Source organism: Scylla paramamosain, chromosome 21, assembly GCF_035594125.1.
Source record: "Scylla paramamosain isolate STU-SP2022 chromosome 21, ASM3559412v1, whole genome shotgun sequence".
Lineage (NCBI taxonomy): Eukaryota > Metazoa > Arthropoda > Malacostraca > Decapoda > Portunidae > Scylla > Scylla paramamosain.
In genome coordinates this window covers 9,518,267-9,532,916 of record NC_087171.1, presented here as the reverse complement: position 1 = coordinate 9,532,916, position 14,650 = coordinate 9,518,267, and the positions used below count along the sequence as shown (strand labels likewise).

The window sequence follows — 14,650 nt, the reverse complement described above, 5'->3', positions numbered from 1 at the left end:
TAACTACACTATTTATTACAGGTACATGATCATGATAGGTTTTTTTTTTTTAATATTTTCACTTGTTTTTTTATATTTTCCCTTTATTTCTAATTTGTTGATTAGAACTTTGACAAATCCAAGAGGTTTTTTGACAGGGCCAACAAGGATGTTATTATGGAATTCTTTTATCAGAGGTAGATTTTGATTAGGGTGGATAAGGGACCATTTGCATGACAGAGTAGTACGGATGTGATTCCAGGATGCAGTTTTCTCTGATAACTCTTTGAACGTGGCCCATAATCACTTAAATGTAAATCTAAAGGCATTACTGTGCCACTGCTTTCTTTCAATATTCTTTTCACCTCATTTCACACTTCATAGATAAGCTTCTCTGTAGCAGCCATTAATTTTTCTTCCTCTTCCCTATAGTGCCTCATGACTTCATTTGTGGCTACATTGAATCTAGTCAATCAGTCCACTCTTCTTTATCACATCACACCACCCACTTGTCTAGTACAACACTCTCACATATACTACCAGACAGCTGCTCCTCTTCCTCCACACTGCCATATCTTGCTCTTTCCCTGCATCTCACTAAACTCACAACTTCTGACACACAAACACAAAATGTTGAATAAAAATTCATACTGCAATTACTGCACTGCATCCTACTAATTTTAACTATGAAGTCAGAGGCAGACTTCAAGAAAATGTTCTGGAATGCAAATGCTTAGTGTTCTAAAAGAAAAATGAGAGAACAATGTTAGATAACAAATGAAGGCATATAAAACAACAGGATTTGGGAAGAAATGTAAATCCTCAGCTACAATGAATAAGATCAAATAAATGATGGTCATAATCATATTGCAACAAATGGACCACAAAGAGGAAACTCAGACATTCAAGAGAGCCAGAGCAATCAGACAAAAGATATTGATGAAAGAATGAACAGAAATGGATAAAGAACAGGAAGCTATTGGTAGGAAAAGTTGAGAGGTTTCTGTCCTTCACTGTACTACAATTATAAACTGTAGATTATATTATCTTGCTTGTGAATCTAGACCACTCTTTCTATTTAGTACAATGATTATTACGCTCTTTACTATTGTTACTCATCAACAGCAGACTACTAGCTCAAAATCAATGAGACAGTATGAACCAAAAGTCACATTTCTTTGTTCCTACCAGTGAGGTTTCTAGTACAGTAAGAAATATAAGTACTAGTTACTAAGCAAGCTATATAAATCCTAATAACAGATAGACCTAGATAAAATAAACAACTTATTCTACGTTATTGGTCTATAAATCTTGTTACATTAAATACCATAAACATGAAGAAATAACAGGAACTTATTTCACCTAATGCTCAATACTTCTTATAAAAAGTCGCATATCCAGGGAAATAATGCATCTTCGTACAGATTCAAATGAGTTTGGTAATCATCTCTCTAAGTGATGAAACAAATAATACAAACTGAAGATCTCTAATACTGTATAGTAACTTGCACTCTTATTATGCTACTTCATTTTGATGAGGTAATGGTGCAAGGAGGTTCAAGGCTGATTTTTTAACATCACACGACTGAACAAGAGGAAATCCAGAGTAAGATGTCAGTAGAACCAAATGTTTCAGAATTATGTGCTCCATACTTCAACTGGGATGTGAGAGAAATATGCAGACAAATCACATGGTCTTTTTTTTCCTCCATTTTTATGGGCATAGGTAAATTTGGACACATATGGCCATGAACAGAATTTGGGTTGTTTTGTCTTGTCAATCAACTCTAGTGATTTTTCCTTCCTTTAAACTTATAAGTAGCATGTTTAACAGGTTAATGAGAGCCATGAAAAATAGCATGACTTGACTATAACAAATGCTGGCTACTTTTTTCAATTTAAGAAAATTCTGTTATCTCTGAAAGAATAGAAAGTACATTGAAAATAGTTTGATGAGTATTTTCAGTAAAACATTTATTAACTCAGGCCTTTGTGTGGCAGAGCTACTTATTATGATAAAATTATGTCTAATGCCTTCAGTGTGAAAGGTAGAGGTGACCCAAAAGTGGTAGAGTATATGGAAGTCACAGGATGATGACAGGACTTCTGGGGATAGGAGCAAGCTTTAAATTATCTTCCTTTACTCTTTACCCTAAACAATTTTATGTTTTAAATGATGCAGTAATTGAGCTTCTGGTCCATATCTCTACACTTCTATAGAAAACTAATGAGTTGTCATTTAGGAATCAGCAATTAATTTTCCCTAATTTATTGAATATCACAGCACCATTGTATAATTTAGCTTCAGGATAAAGTTCAGATGAAACAATGCTACTGCACCACTAGGATACTAGTACAATTCTCTGACACTAACAAGTGAAGATAATGTCACAATATATAATATCTGTATGTCACAGCCAACAAGACAGAAATAATCTCACTCAGATTACTGGCAAATGAAAATAATATCTAAAAATTCTAGTTTCTGAATACTACAGGTGTGCCTTATTTAAAAATGCCTTACATTATTGATGTGTATACATACATATACGTACATACTGTTCATCATAAGAGAACATTTCACAGAGCACAGATGAGTACAATACTAAGACATTTGTCCAACATGACATGGATTCACAAGTGCATGAATTGCCTTGGCAGAAATTTAGAATTTTTTAATTCTTTACATTGGGAATACATTATTTTTTTCAATTTAACAATGTTACTGTTATCATATATGCCATCATGATCTATTTCTTGCGTGAAAAACTGCGCTCCACTTCAGTCATGCACCTTACTGGCTTAGGGTATCATTGTGAAGTTGGCAATTTCTAAGCTTATGTCCTATACTTATTCTTTTCTAGGTAGTCAGGGGGTACATTATCAATAAAGACAAACCTAAATTTTCTCCATCTGGCCAGGGAATTCAAGCAGAGAACTCTATGATGTGAGGAAAATGTGCCTACTAGTAAGACCCTGTAAAAATGTCAGGGGATAAAAATTAGTATTGAACTTTCTTTTTTCATAAAAAAAAAAAAAGAAAAAAAAAATCTTCTCAATTATGTTTCTTCATAAAATACAAATAATCTAAAGGTATAACAAAAAATGTTGTATAATTCATTATGTAATAAAGAGATAGAAATTTCAGTGTTCTTTTCCTTAGAACCGTAATTAAAACTGGATAAAAATTGTTGAGTTACTCACAGGTTTATTGTATTAAGTTACTTTTGAGTCACAGAGCATCTTATAAGTACAAATCATGTTCTTTCCTCATGAATGGCCACATTATGCTAGAAATTAAGTGGGTAATCTTTATGCATTTTTGGTCTGCTGCATACCTGACTTGGTGGCAGACTCAACTGTCAATAGCTCAGACAAACTACACGTCATGGTGTCCCCTTTAATTAGTGGTCAGGTCTAGATTCAAAATTCTTTAACATGTTTATCTACAGCATCTCATAGTTTGGGAAAAGAATGCAACATGAAATTCAGATCTTGTGGGTGATTTTTCTTTCTGTCATTCTTTTGTCCAAAATTTATTCATAGTGTATAAAAAGATAGTTCCTTATTAATGAAAACAGAGTGGAAGGCTGTGGGAAGTATAGAGGACAACAATTATGGTGGCAAGACTGGCTATTGGCATTTGAGGAAGATGCTCCTTAGAGTTTTGTTGCTCTTCTACTTTTCTGAGAAATCAGTGTGTTTACTTATCATTTTTCACTCCCTGGTTCTAAAGGTAGATGACAATTCTAATTCTTTAATATTAATGGCAATTTTCAACTTGGTCACTTCTCTAAGATAAGTAATTCAAAATACATTTTGAAGGTTGCATTTTTTAAAGTATCAAATTTCTTATTGAATCTGTCCAAGTAAAAATTATAAATTTTTTTTGCACATGAATGAAAACATTACTGTAACATTTCTTACAATCATCTAATGATGATTTGAATGTAAGGTAACCTTCTGTTGTCTTTAGACACTCAAGGTTGCACTTTGTTTTTGTTCCTAACTTTTGATAATGCTTGCCTTCACTTTCACAACTTCAAGGCTTTGTATGTTAGTGAAATGTCAAATATTAATAATGATACATGTCTATTCAGAGCTTCTCTACAGCTACATGATTAGAGAAGAATAACAAATGTGCCCTCAGTCTTGCACTTATAACTACTGGAGATATATTACCATGTAAAATGCATTGGAGATTCTACTGGTCTGATGCCACTTTGCAATGCTAAACATGCTAGGCTGACTCACCAAGTAGGGCAATACACCAATATAAAAAGGTTCAGCAGCATAAACAAACATGACCATTCATGTGCTATATTATTTCTTTCTATCTTTCAGTCAACATTTAAATTTACAAATATTAAATATGGTACAATTGCTATGCACCTTTTAAAAAGTATTGACACTCTTGGTACATTACACTTCCTCTGATTAAAAAAGTAAATAAGTAAAAAAAATATGCACCTCTTGTTGCTAAGCTCCCATGTTTGAACTCTCTCATCTTTGAAGTATCTGTAAAACTAAACTCAAGTACATACTGAGTTGATGATCATCCAAGCACTGCATGACACACTTCAGGATTGTTCAGTTTGTGTATATACACATTGTGGAGGGCTGATAGAGCAGTAGGATGCATGGGCTGACACTCAGGATATGAAGGTGTGCCTTGTTATGAGCTAGAAATGTACAGCTGGCTTACTCCCCCTTCCCCCATATCAGTGAGCACTAATTTCTGCTACATTGGCTATTTACCTTATTAGCATGCATGCAGCAGCTGAAACTGCTGCATGGATAGAAAATTCATGCACAATGACATAATACATGAATGGATGAGACATATGGCTAATTTTTGGGGTTATGAAAGTACACATGGGAAAAGGAACAGTTTTCATAAGTGATGGATCATGGAAATAAGCCATCCACATTTGCACACAACTCAAACTCCTGTACAACAAACAACTGGCTGTAACTGTTTAACTTCACTCAGTTTAAGGTAATAATGATTTAGGCAAAATAATCTGCTGATATACAGCTGGGTTAAATTTGATCTCAATATATATATGCTATACTACAAATTAAGGCACACCTGTATAAATTAATATTACATCTACCATCAATCAACAACATATGGATATTGCATGATTTATTTCAAAAATATATATATATATATGAGAGAGAGAGAGAGAGAGAGAGAGAGAGAGAGAGAGAGAGAGAGAGAGAGAGAGAGAGAGAGAGAGAGAGAGAGAGAGAGAGAGAGAGAGAGAGAGAGAGAGAGAGAGAGAGAGAGAGAGAGAGAGAGAGAGAGAGAGAGAGAGAGAGAGAGAGAGAGAGAGAGAGAGAGAGAGAGAGAGAGAGAGAGAGAGAGAGAGAGAGAGAGAGAGAGAGAGACTACTTAATCATCTGAGAGGATTCTCCCATACAACTCCCAGTTCCATCAGATATGTGAGTGTAAGTGGGGTGTGCTTGTCCAAGGTGATGAGAGAAGAGTCGCTGCAGAAGGGAGGCTGTGAGGGTAAAGAAGTCTTGGTACGATGGCTGCTGGAAATGAGGATGTCAAGGGATTCCAAATGGAACTACCAAATCTTCTTTGTGTTCCACTCGGATTTGTGCAACAGCTGCCACAACCTTCTGTGATGCAGTGATCATCTGAGGGTTAAAATGAATAAAGTAGTTGCAACAATTAAGTAATACTGTATTGCAATAATGTCTGTAACTAATAATAGAAATTCTTCAGTATTAGTGATGGGTGCTAAACATTAACTTTCTAACACTGAAGGTAAATTGAAGGCATCAAGAGAACTGTAAAGATTTCTAACAATGAAACCTGAAATGTTAAAGATGATGTCAGGAATCTAGAACATATTAATAAGAGTATGGTAGATGTACAATACTACTGTGAGAAGTGACCTGACGAATGAAGAGATGAAAGTAAGGTCTGGATTGAAATAATTTAAGAAATTAAAGGAACAGGCACATTGTGTTGGTTAAGTCAAGTGAAAGAAAAGGATCAGAATGACAGGGTGAATCATGTGGAGCTATTATGAACTCAAATGTAGAGTCCAAGTTAGCAGAGCAAAGAATACATGGAGAAAGATACTAGGAAAGGGAACTGGGTTCCTGGTGAGCTCCCATCCAGTAACAAAAATTGATCTATACAATCAGTGCCATTGTTACTATGTTCATGTGTCCTAGAATGGCAAAGTTACTATGGCACAGCTGATGACACAGAGTACATATAATGAAACAAGCTTTCAAATATAAAGAATGCAAATAGAAATTCTTAAGGAGGTAGCCTGTTACTTGAAGCATACTTTAAAGACAAAAAAAAAACTCACACCATTTTGAGCTGCAACAGCAATGAAAGTTCTTACCATGTTAAAATCTGCTAAAGAAATTGGTTGTGCTGATAAAACCCTCTCAGTAGCTGGTGTATCATATAAAAGCTGAACTTCATGGTGCCTTTTGTTGGATGTCTGATAAGAAAAACATGTTATGATCAATAATATGCATGCCTGGAACTGATATCAAAACACAGCAGCACATCTTTTTGCAGGTGAAGACTCATCCAAATGGTAGTACATATATACACAAAGATGGCATTGCTCTCTCAAGAAAGAGTAGCCAAGAGCAGATATCACCAGGAGATGAAGATCTATCTGTTCTGTAGTCATAGTAATTGATATTTTAATGTCAGAACAGTCTATGGGAAAAAAAGAGAGAAAAGAAAAAAAAATAAAATGTCATTCTTTAAAGGAAATAAAAGTATCACGGATGGCCTGACTTACCTTAACTTGTGGTATTGCATTAACTCTCTGGTTGTATGTTCTCACTCTCTCAATGTATTCATGCTGCTCTAGGGTGTGGCACTCCAAGGCTCCTACATCAATGATACTACTGCAGAAGAAAAAACATTTGTATGTAATGTTTGATTCAACTTTCTCTGTCATCACTTAGTGTATAGTGTATTTTCTTAACCTGAAAACATGCAATTCTTCACATTCTTCCATATACAGCACTTCCCAGAGTATTAGACATAATTACTAAAAAGAAATCAATGTTTTACAATGACATTTTTTGAGACAAGTTATTATGGTGAACTTTTTTATTTTTCTTATGGGATATATTTTCATACGGTATTGTTGAAAAAAAAGTGGGAAAGGAAAAAATTATGTGTGGGACATAAAAGTGGTGAAGAAATGCAATTAGGTAAATTGGGATGGGACAAGGAGAAAGACTGAGTACAAGAAAGGGAGGAAAGATGAGGAATGGTTGTATGACAAGCATGAAGAAAACAGAGGTAGAACAAAAGAATGTGTAGAAAAGAAAGGGATAAAACAGGTTGGGAAGAGGGTTTAGGACAGAACAGAACATCTAGTGAGAAAAAGTGAGGCATATCAATCAAGCAAAGGAAGTCTCCTAATGCTTATTCCTGTTGAGTGGGGAGAACCAAGGGGGGACAATGGGTTTGACATTGCAGTTTGTTAGTAGAGAGGCCAGACCGAAATGATTGTAAAGAGCCATGTGGTACAGTTTGGACAAGTCCACTGCAGGGGTGCATCTCATGGAGGGTGGTGGGCTCATCACATCTACAATACACTTGGTTTAAGGGGACCAACTGAGTTATTTTCCATTTTCATTATTTATGAACCAAACTGCACCAAATTTTTATGAGCTATAAAGGCCTTTTAGATAAGTTATATGTATAAATTTCAATAAATTTAGACCAATAGTTTTTTTTTAATGAAAATAAAAAAGAAATTGAGTTTAGATTTCTGCATATTTTGACAATTTTTTTTTTCTTGAAAACTTGTTCCAAGATACTTTGATGGTTTCCTAAGAGAATGTAACAAATTAACATTTTTGGTTTCATTGTCAAGAAAAATAAAAAAAATTTCATCTGGTTATTTATTCAAAAAATAAAATAAATAAAAAATAAATACTCAATCAAAATTCTGTCACATAATTTTTTAGGTATTTTGATTCCCTTTCTAATGACACCAGAATAATCAAACTTGGACAATAAATGCCAGAGAAATACACAATAAGTCAGTTTTGAGAAAAGGAACTTTAAAATTTGAAGGGACGCTCATGTGCTTTTCATCCATAGATAGCTATGTAACACTAATTTTTAGGTGCCAAGTATTATTATGTATTTATTTTGAGTTGCACATGATTTTGAGCCATAATTGCAGGTGCTAGATTCATTGATGACTTGTTTTGCTGGCATCTGGGATCTCTTAGATGGAATACTGCATACTTACCATATTTGACGGCATATAAGATGCACCGTTTTCCATAAAAATGGTTAAAAAAAATCACCCTGTGTCTTATATGCGAATGTGAGGTCTCTCGTAGATTTAATTTTGAAATCTCCTTCACCTGTACACCTGAAGATTTACACCATTGTATTATAGGCAAGTGTGTTGTATCATATTTTTTAACCATAATATGATGTAAGGAAATGCTGAAAATGAAAACGTGGCCCTGTTCAGTGACGCACCAAGTGTGCTGTTGACATCTCGGCAGCTGGGCTGTGTTCTTCGCCTCAACTCCATGACTAGGCCACTACCTCTGTTTTATTACTGCAATCATGTAGGATATTTTTACTATTTGATTGCTTGCTTTTTTTTTTTTTTTTTTAGCTGTGCTGCTAGTTTGCTTTAAACATTAAATGCTTCAATACATAAAAAAATATCCTTTTTCTGAATATGCCCAGCTGAAATGGTGGTGTGTCTTATATGCCATAAAATACGGTAAATTTTACAATGTGGGCATGCTACACTTATGCATGTGGCCCAGTGACTGACGGCAAGTGTCAAGCCAGGGACTTTTCTAAATTTTGTTTTGGGACACCAGTGGCTGAAGCTGCTTCATGGAAACTAAAACAATATCTCCAGTAAACATTATTTCTTCATCGCTCTCAAAAATTTTCATTCTCTTCACTAAGATTCTCTTGCTATTGGAAACAATGATGTTAAAGGCAATGGCTGTAACTGTAGAGCAGCAGACACAGCAGAAGTAGCAGTTGGGGCAGCAGAGGCAGAAACATAACTTGTGTGGAGTGGGAGGCGAAGTGGTGGGAAGAACAGACCGCAACATGGAAGTGTTGGCTAATGTGCCACAAGGCACAAACTCACATTGTTCTCTGCTCTCAGTTAATATCTGGTGTGCTTTTGCCAGTACCTTACTCCTTTGGGTAAGGTAAGACTTCCTCTTACCCAGTGTGGTGAAAGAGAGCAAAAAAGCGGGGGGTGAGTAAATGCTAAGCAGGTATAGAAGTTGGTGAAAGAGATAGCAACTCTAGCTCCCTCCCTTTCTCTAAGTGTGTACAACACGCACAGAGGTTCTTCCTCACCAAGCTGTGAGAAGAAACTTCCACACTCCACCATATAGAAAAGTGTTTCTTGTACACTTTCATAGTTTTTTTAATGAACATTCTTCTACAACCATCTCCTACAATGACCTTGACTGAGCAACTGAGTGTGAGCGGGAGGAATTTAAATGGGTATTGAAATGTGGATGATAAATCATTGCATGCACATTATGAAGTACTAGGCCTAAGAGTGCCAAGAGATGATTTTTGCATTTTTCAATTTTTTTGGGGAGGGATTTTCAACTCAGTCAGTCCCTTTAAGTACTTTAAGATAGGCAATTTAAAATTCCAAACAATTAGCAATAAATTCTCTAACTAAGCTTGTATGTTGTCTACAGTAAGAATGGCAATGGTCATCACTGTGACTGATTTCCAATCTTTATAATTTACTAGCTGAACAGAGCACCTCAATTTATACTAGGTGTGAGGCTGTATTTGGAATGGATTTTAAATAAATAAAGAAGATGGCTGGAAAAGGACAGAAGAAATAAATGAGATTGAATGAAGACTTAATAAGTAAAAACACCATGCATATTAAGCATACTCTGAAGAAATTGGAGGATATCTACTGCAACCCTCAAGCAAAAAAAAAGTACCTTTCTGCATGCAAAGGATGACCGCCACTAACCTGGCTGTGTGTTGCAAAATTTGATTTAAGACAGAATGATCATCTGACTTCTTCGTGGCAGAGGTAGAATAATGGTTTCCATAGTCATTTGAGCTGAAAAGCCAATCAAAGCAGCATATAAATACATACGTAAAAAGAACTCTCAATCTTGAGGGGTGCTACCCGACAGCAGACTCCTGACTAGGATCTTGAATGGATTCCTTTTTCCTGTCTCAGTATTACAATAATAAAATATATCTAAACAAACTTTATGTTACTGAGCTTCATTTGCCAATCTATGATGATTTCCATTATGCTCATCTATAGTATCAACAGTGCATTACAAAATGCATAATATAATCATGTGGAAAAATAAAGTTTTAAGATAATTTTCTAGGAAAAATGATCATCAAATATGTAATTCTCTCTCTCTCTCTCTCTCTCTCTCTCTCTCTCTCAAGACATGAAATCTGCTTATATTCAAGTATTGATATCAGCATTATGCATACATATCAGCATTATACATTAGCACAAAGGCAGCATAATTAACCACTACAGGACACACCATACAAGAGAATGACACACACTCTGTACACTTCTGATCTTCAAACAATGTACATGTGTGTGCTGGCACTCCTCAGAGCTGCCATGGCTCAGAATATGACTATATATGTGTATTATATACAGCATAATAATAAAAGAAATCTTAGAAGTTATATAAACAATCAGGATGACATGATCTCAAGAAAGATAAGAAATAACAAAAAAATAAATAAAATAAAAAAATAAATAAAAGACCAGTTACTGAATAACAAAAACAAAAATACATTTGCAAATATTTTCACTAAACATCTGCTCTGAGAATTAACAGTTATCAACAGTTTATTTTCCTTCCCATTTGAAAATACTCAATTTGCATAAAACTTACCTCGCTGTGACTTGGTAGGTATTGCTGACAGGATCATTCAGTAGTCGAGTCCTCTCATTGACTTCACCATCCTGGAAAATGTACGACAATTATCTTTCCATATAGGCAATCTTTATGTGCTCCATACATTTTTTCCTTTTAAATGTCAAGGATATTGGCCTAAGGGAAAAAAAAATAAGAATGCCACTAGCAAAAAGAAACAGGAGGATACGAACAAGGAGGTAGGCAATTTAGTTTCCTTTTATTATGGGGGAGACAGAGAGAGAGAGAGAGAGAGAGAGAGAGAGAGAGAGAGAGAGAGAGAGAGAGAGAGAGAGAGAGAGAGAGAGAGAGAGAGAGAGAGAGAGAGAGAGAGAGAGAGAGAGAGAGAGAGAGAGAGAGAGAGTTTATCAGCTAATCTAAAGTGAATTTATTTACTATATGCTTATCAGGCTTAAACAATAGATGGATTTTATTATTATTTACCTTTTGGTACCTGTATTAATTCTAGTTTTTACCACAGCACATGTACTTTTCACAAACTAGATTTACATTTAATAGAGAGATTTCTGTCAATGGTCATCTGAGGGTCAACAATGATTCATTCACTATCTATCAATCAGTCTATCTATCTATCTATCTATCTATCTATCTATCTATCTATATATATATATATATATATATATATATATATATATATATATATATATATATATATATATATATATATATATATATATATATATATTATTTACTAATTTCTACTTCTATCAGAATCTAGACCACTCTGAATAAAGATAGTACTGAGTGATGATAACATAATTCATCAACATTACCAAACTGTTACTCAAGCACTTTGCAAATATTTTTTTTTCTGGACTCTGGTGTCTGGTTAGTCATGAGTTCATTGCTTTTGTCCTAATGCACTGAACACTCATTCCCTGAATCACATCATCAGGACACTTACAAGAAATGCACAAAATCTCATTAGTTATGCTCTAAGAGACAATACCATTTTCTTTTTCTGATAAGTAACACTGCATATTTCATTAAAGTATACACCATCAAAAGCCTGTTGTTCGTGTGCCAGACTTTTCAATGATCTTCAGTGTCCTTCAATTTTACATCATCTGATCTGCAAACAATCTTGCAACACATGATGAATGACAGATTCAATGGAAATCATGCACCTAAATATTGACAGAAAAACACATAACACCTTGGTAGTAAGTGTGGCAAGTTACTTATTTGACTGAAATTTAAGAGTAATAAATATGAAGAATATAATATTTTGAAAACCACAATAATCTATAGAATAAGTAAATAGCAATAATTAACATGACTGATGTATGAAGGTTTACCAGCATTCATTAATTCCACTTCTAAATACTGATGGTGTGTGTCACCCATTTAAGTGGGTGAGACACACCATGGCTTTGTGTGCCATAAGAGGAAAAGGTTGAAAACCACTGCTTTAGAGACGTATGCTCCAATCTCCTTTTTCTTTTCCCTGTCCACAACAAATAAGGGGCCTGGTGGGAATCTGATATTGGTGAAAGGAGAGAGCAAATATCTGTGAAATCTGGCTTTCCAGCTTAACCTATGATTTTATGGACAAAGTAACATTGGTCCCGCAGGTTAATATCGTTCTATCATGTTTTATTAAAAACTGTGTAAGGAAAAGAATGCCACAAACCAGCTGATATCACCACGCCCCTCATGGTAGTACTAACCCTCGAATTCTGACAGTGCACACGTCATTCACGACACCACAGTATTTATCCCAAAGAATCAATTATGACGTGCGTGACAGTTAGGTTTGACTGATAATTATCACGGTACTTAAGTATATAACAATGAAGGGTAATTGAAGGACATGATTTTATTGACTTTATTTACCTGAAAGAAGTAAGAAGGGCGTGATTCTCTAAAACTGTCCATATTATGCATTCCCTCCCGCCACCTCTCACCGCAGCACAGGGAGACTCTCTCACCCATCACCTCCACCCCCGCCCACCACTGACCTGCGAAAGGTTCTCCTGCTCAGTACTGCAGCAACACCCCATCAGGCAGGCCAATATTCCAAGCTAGACAGACGTGTGCTCCTCCTCAGGTCATATGACACACTCAGTCTCTCCCCCTCCAGTAGACATGTTTCCAGCCAATGAACGGCGAGGATTCCCTGAGTTAAACCAATCGCAGACCATCTCTTATTTGGACCAATCAAAATCCATACACGACAAAACAACGAGTGATTGTATATATAAATCCGCTAATTTCTTCCTAAATTTATTTCACATATATATATAAAGACATATAAGGATATAGATGTTTTAAAATTGAAATTATCGTTCTACTTTCGTTTAAAGATTTTAAGACTGACTGGAATTAAAAAAGAAAAATAGTGTGAGTGACCCTACGTATAATCTTACTATTATTCTGAAACTTATGATTTCAAGTTAAAAACATTTTTTGTACTTACTCCTCTTTGTACTAATTAATTGTGTATTTCCTATTATAGTACCGAGTGTCGGGCATCATAAATGAGGAAAAGGATAGGAGTGATTGGTGAACATGGGATGCTTTATTTAAGAACTAACTTAAAGGCAGCTTCCAACAGGATCTTATGTTTTCATCTATATTATTTAAATGTACAAATATTTTGCTGGACTAATGTTGCTTATTCATCTATTTCACTTACCTAACTGGCTTCTTAAGAAAGACAAATTCAAAGGGAATCAAGAATAGCGCAAAATAAGCCCCGACTGGTGGCTCCTATACACTAATCTGTAGCATGGTATGGATAAGGAAGGGAAATGGTGCTGCAGGATCTGAAATGCAACGGAATGGAACGCATAGTAGAATCTTGCTCAGTGTCTAATGTGAGGCAGTCTTCTGGTGGAGGAGGGCTGCTAAAAACATCGGCCTTCCATAGACGTGGGAAAACATATTTAAAGAAAGAAAAGGTATTGCATGAAATAATCGTCAGTAGCATCTTGAACATCTCTCATTAAGTTTCTTTTTAATTAATTTTACGTATCATTAACATATTCCCAAGTAACTGAGTCAATTAAGTTAAAAAGAAAAAGAAAAAAAAAAGAGCTAATTAATCGGATCATCACACACCAACAAGAGACTGGCCGTGTTTACCAATACATTACGACCTGCTTTGGTAATCCATTCATCATTATTCATGCCATTATGAGCCTTTCCGAATGCTAATTTGTAGTCTCTCTCTCTCTCTCTCTCTCTCTCTCTCTCTCTCTCTCTCTCTCTCTCTCTCTCTCTCTCTCTCAGGATTGCCCAGTGCATGATCTATTCACTATATCTTCTTTTCAAAATCATCGACACGACTCTGCAGTGTACATGTCACGTTGATACGTTTCGCATCAACTTATCATATTAATCAACTATTTTGAGACGTGTATACTTTATTGGAACAAAAAGTAACACTAGTTATCTTTACTGAGACACAATGGTTCAGCGTGATGATGATGGTCGATGATGCTGCTGCGGCTGATGATGCTAATGATGATGATTTGAACTAGGACAACTTGGATAACGCACTTTTAAAATCATATTACTCCGGCGCGGTCCTGACATCTGTGATCTACTCGTATAGGCAATTCACTTACGAGCGCGTTTTCTTCCATGAGAGAAAGCCTGATTTTTCGTGAACAGTGATGGAGAGGCCGTCACAGAGCCCCATAGTGAACGCAGTGCAAGGTATGGGGACCGTGTGGCAACTGTCTGGTTTGCAAATTGCATGTTCACCGCT

General features: G+C 35.5%; 1 protein-coding gene across 2 annotated transcripts; it reads right to left on the bottom strand.

Annotated features, from left to right (window-relative positions):
• Positions 1-780: 780 nt before the first annotated feature.
• On the bottom strand, positions 781-13,053 carry LOC135110965 (ragulator complex protein LAMTOR1-like). 2 transcript variants are annotated; one of them, XM_064023692.1, is made up of 6 exons: positions 12,897-13,052; positions 10,894-10,964; positions 9,987-10,079; positions 6,771-6,879; positions 6,357-6,458; positions 781-5,631 (listed from the first exon to the last, which is right to left on the bottom strand). In XM_064023692.1, the coding sequence occupies exons 1-6, from the start codon at positions 12,936-12,938 to the stop codon at positions 5,539-5,541; spliced, it is 510 nt and encodes a 169-aa protein (XP_063879762.1). In that variant the 5' UTR covers positions 12,939-13,052; the 3' UTR covers positions 781-5,538. The 2 variants fall into 2 exon arrangements, with proteins under 2 accessions (XP_063879762.1, XP_063879763.1); XM_064023693.1 differs by lacking the exon at positions 9,987-10,079 and having other exon boundaries at positions 12,897-13,053.
• Between the last annotated feature and the right edge of the window lie 1,597 nt (positions 13,054-14,650).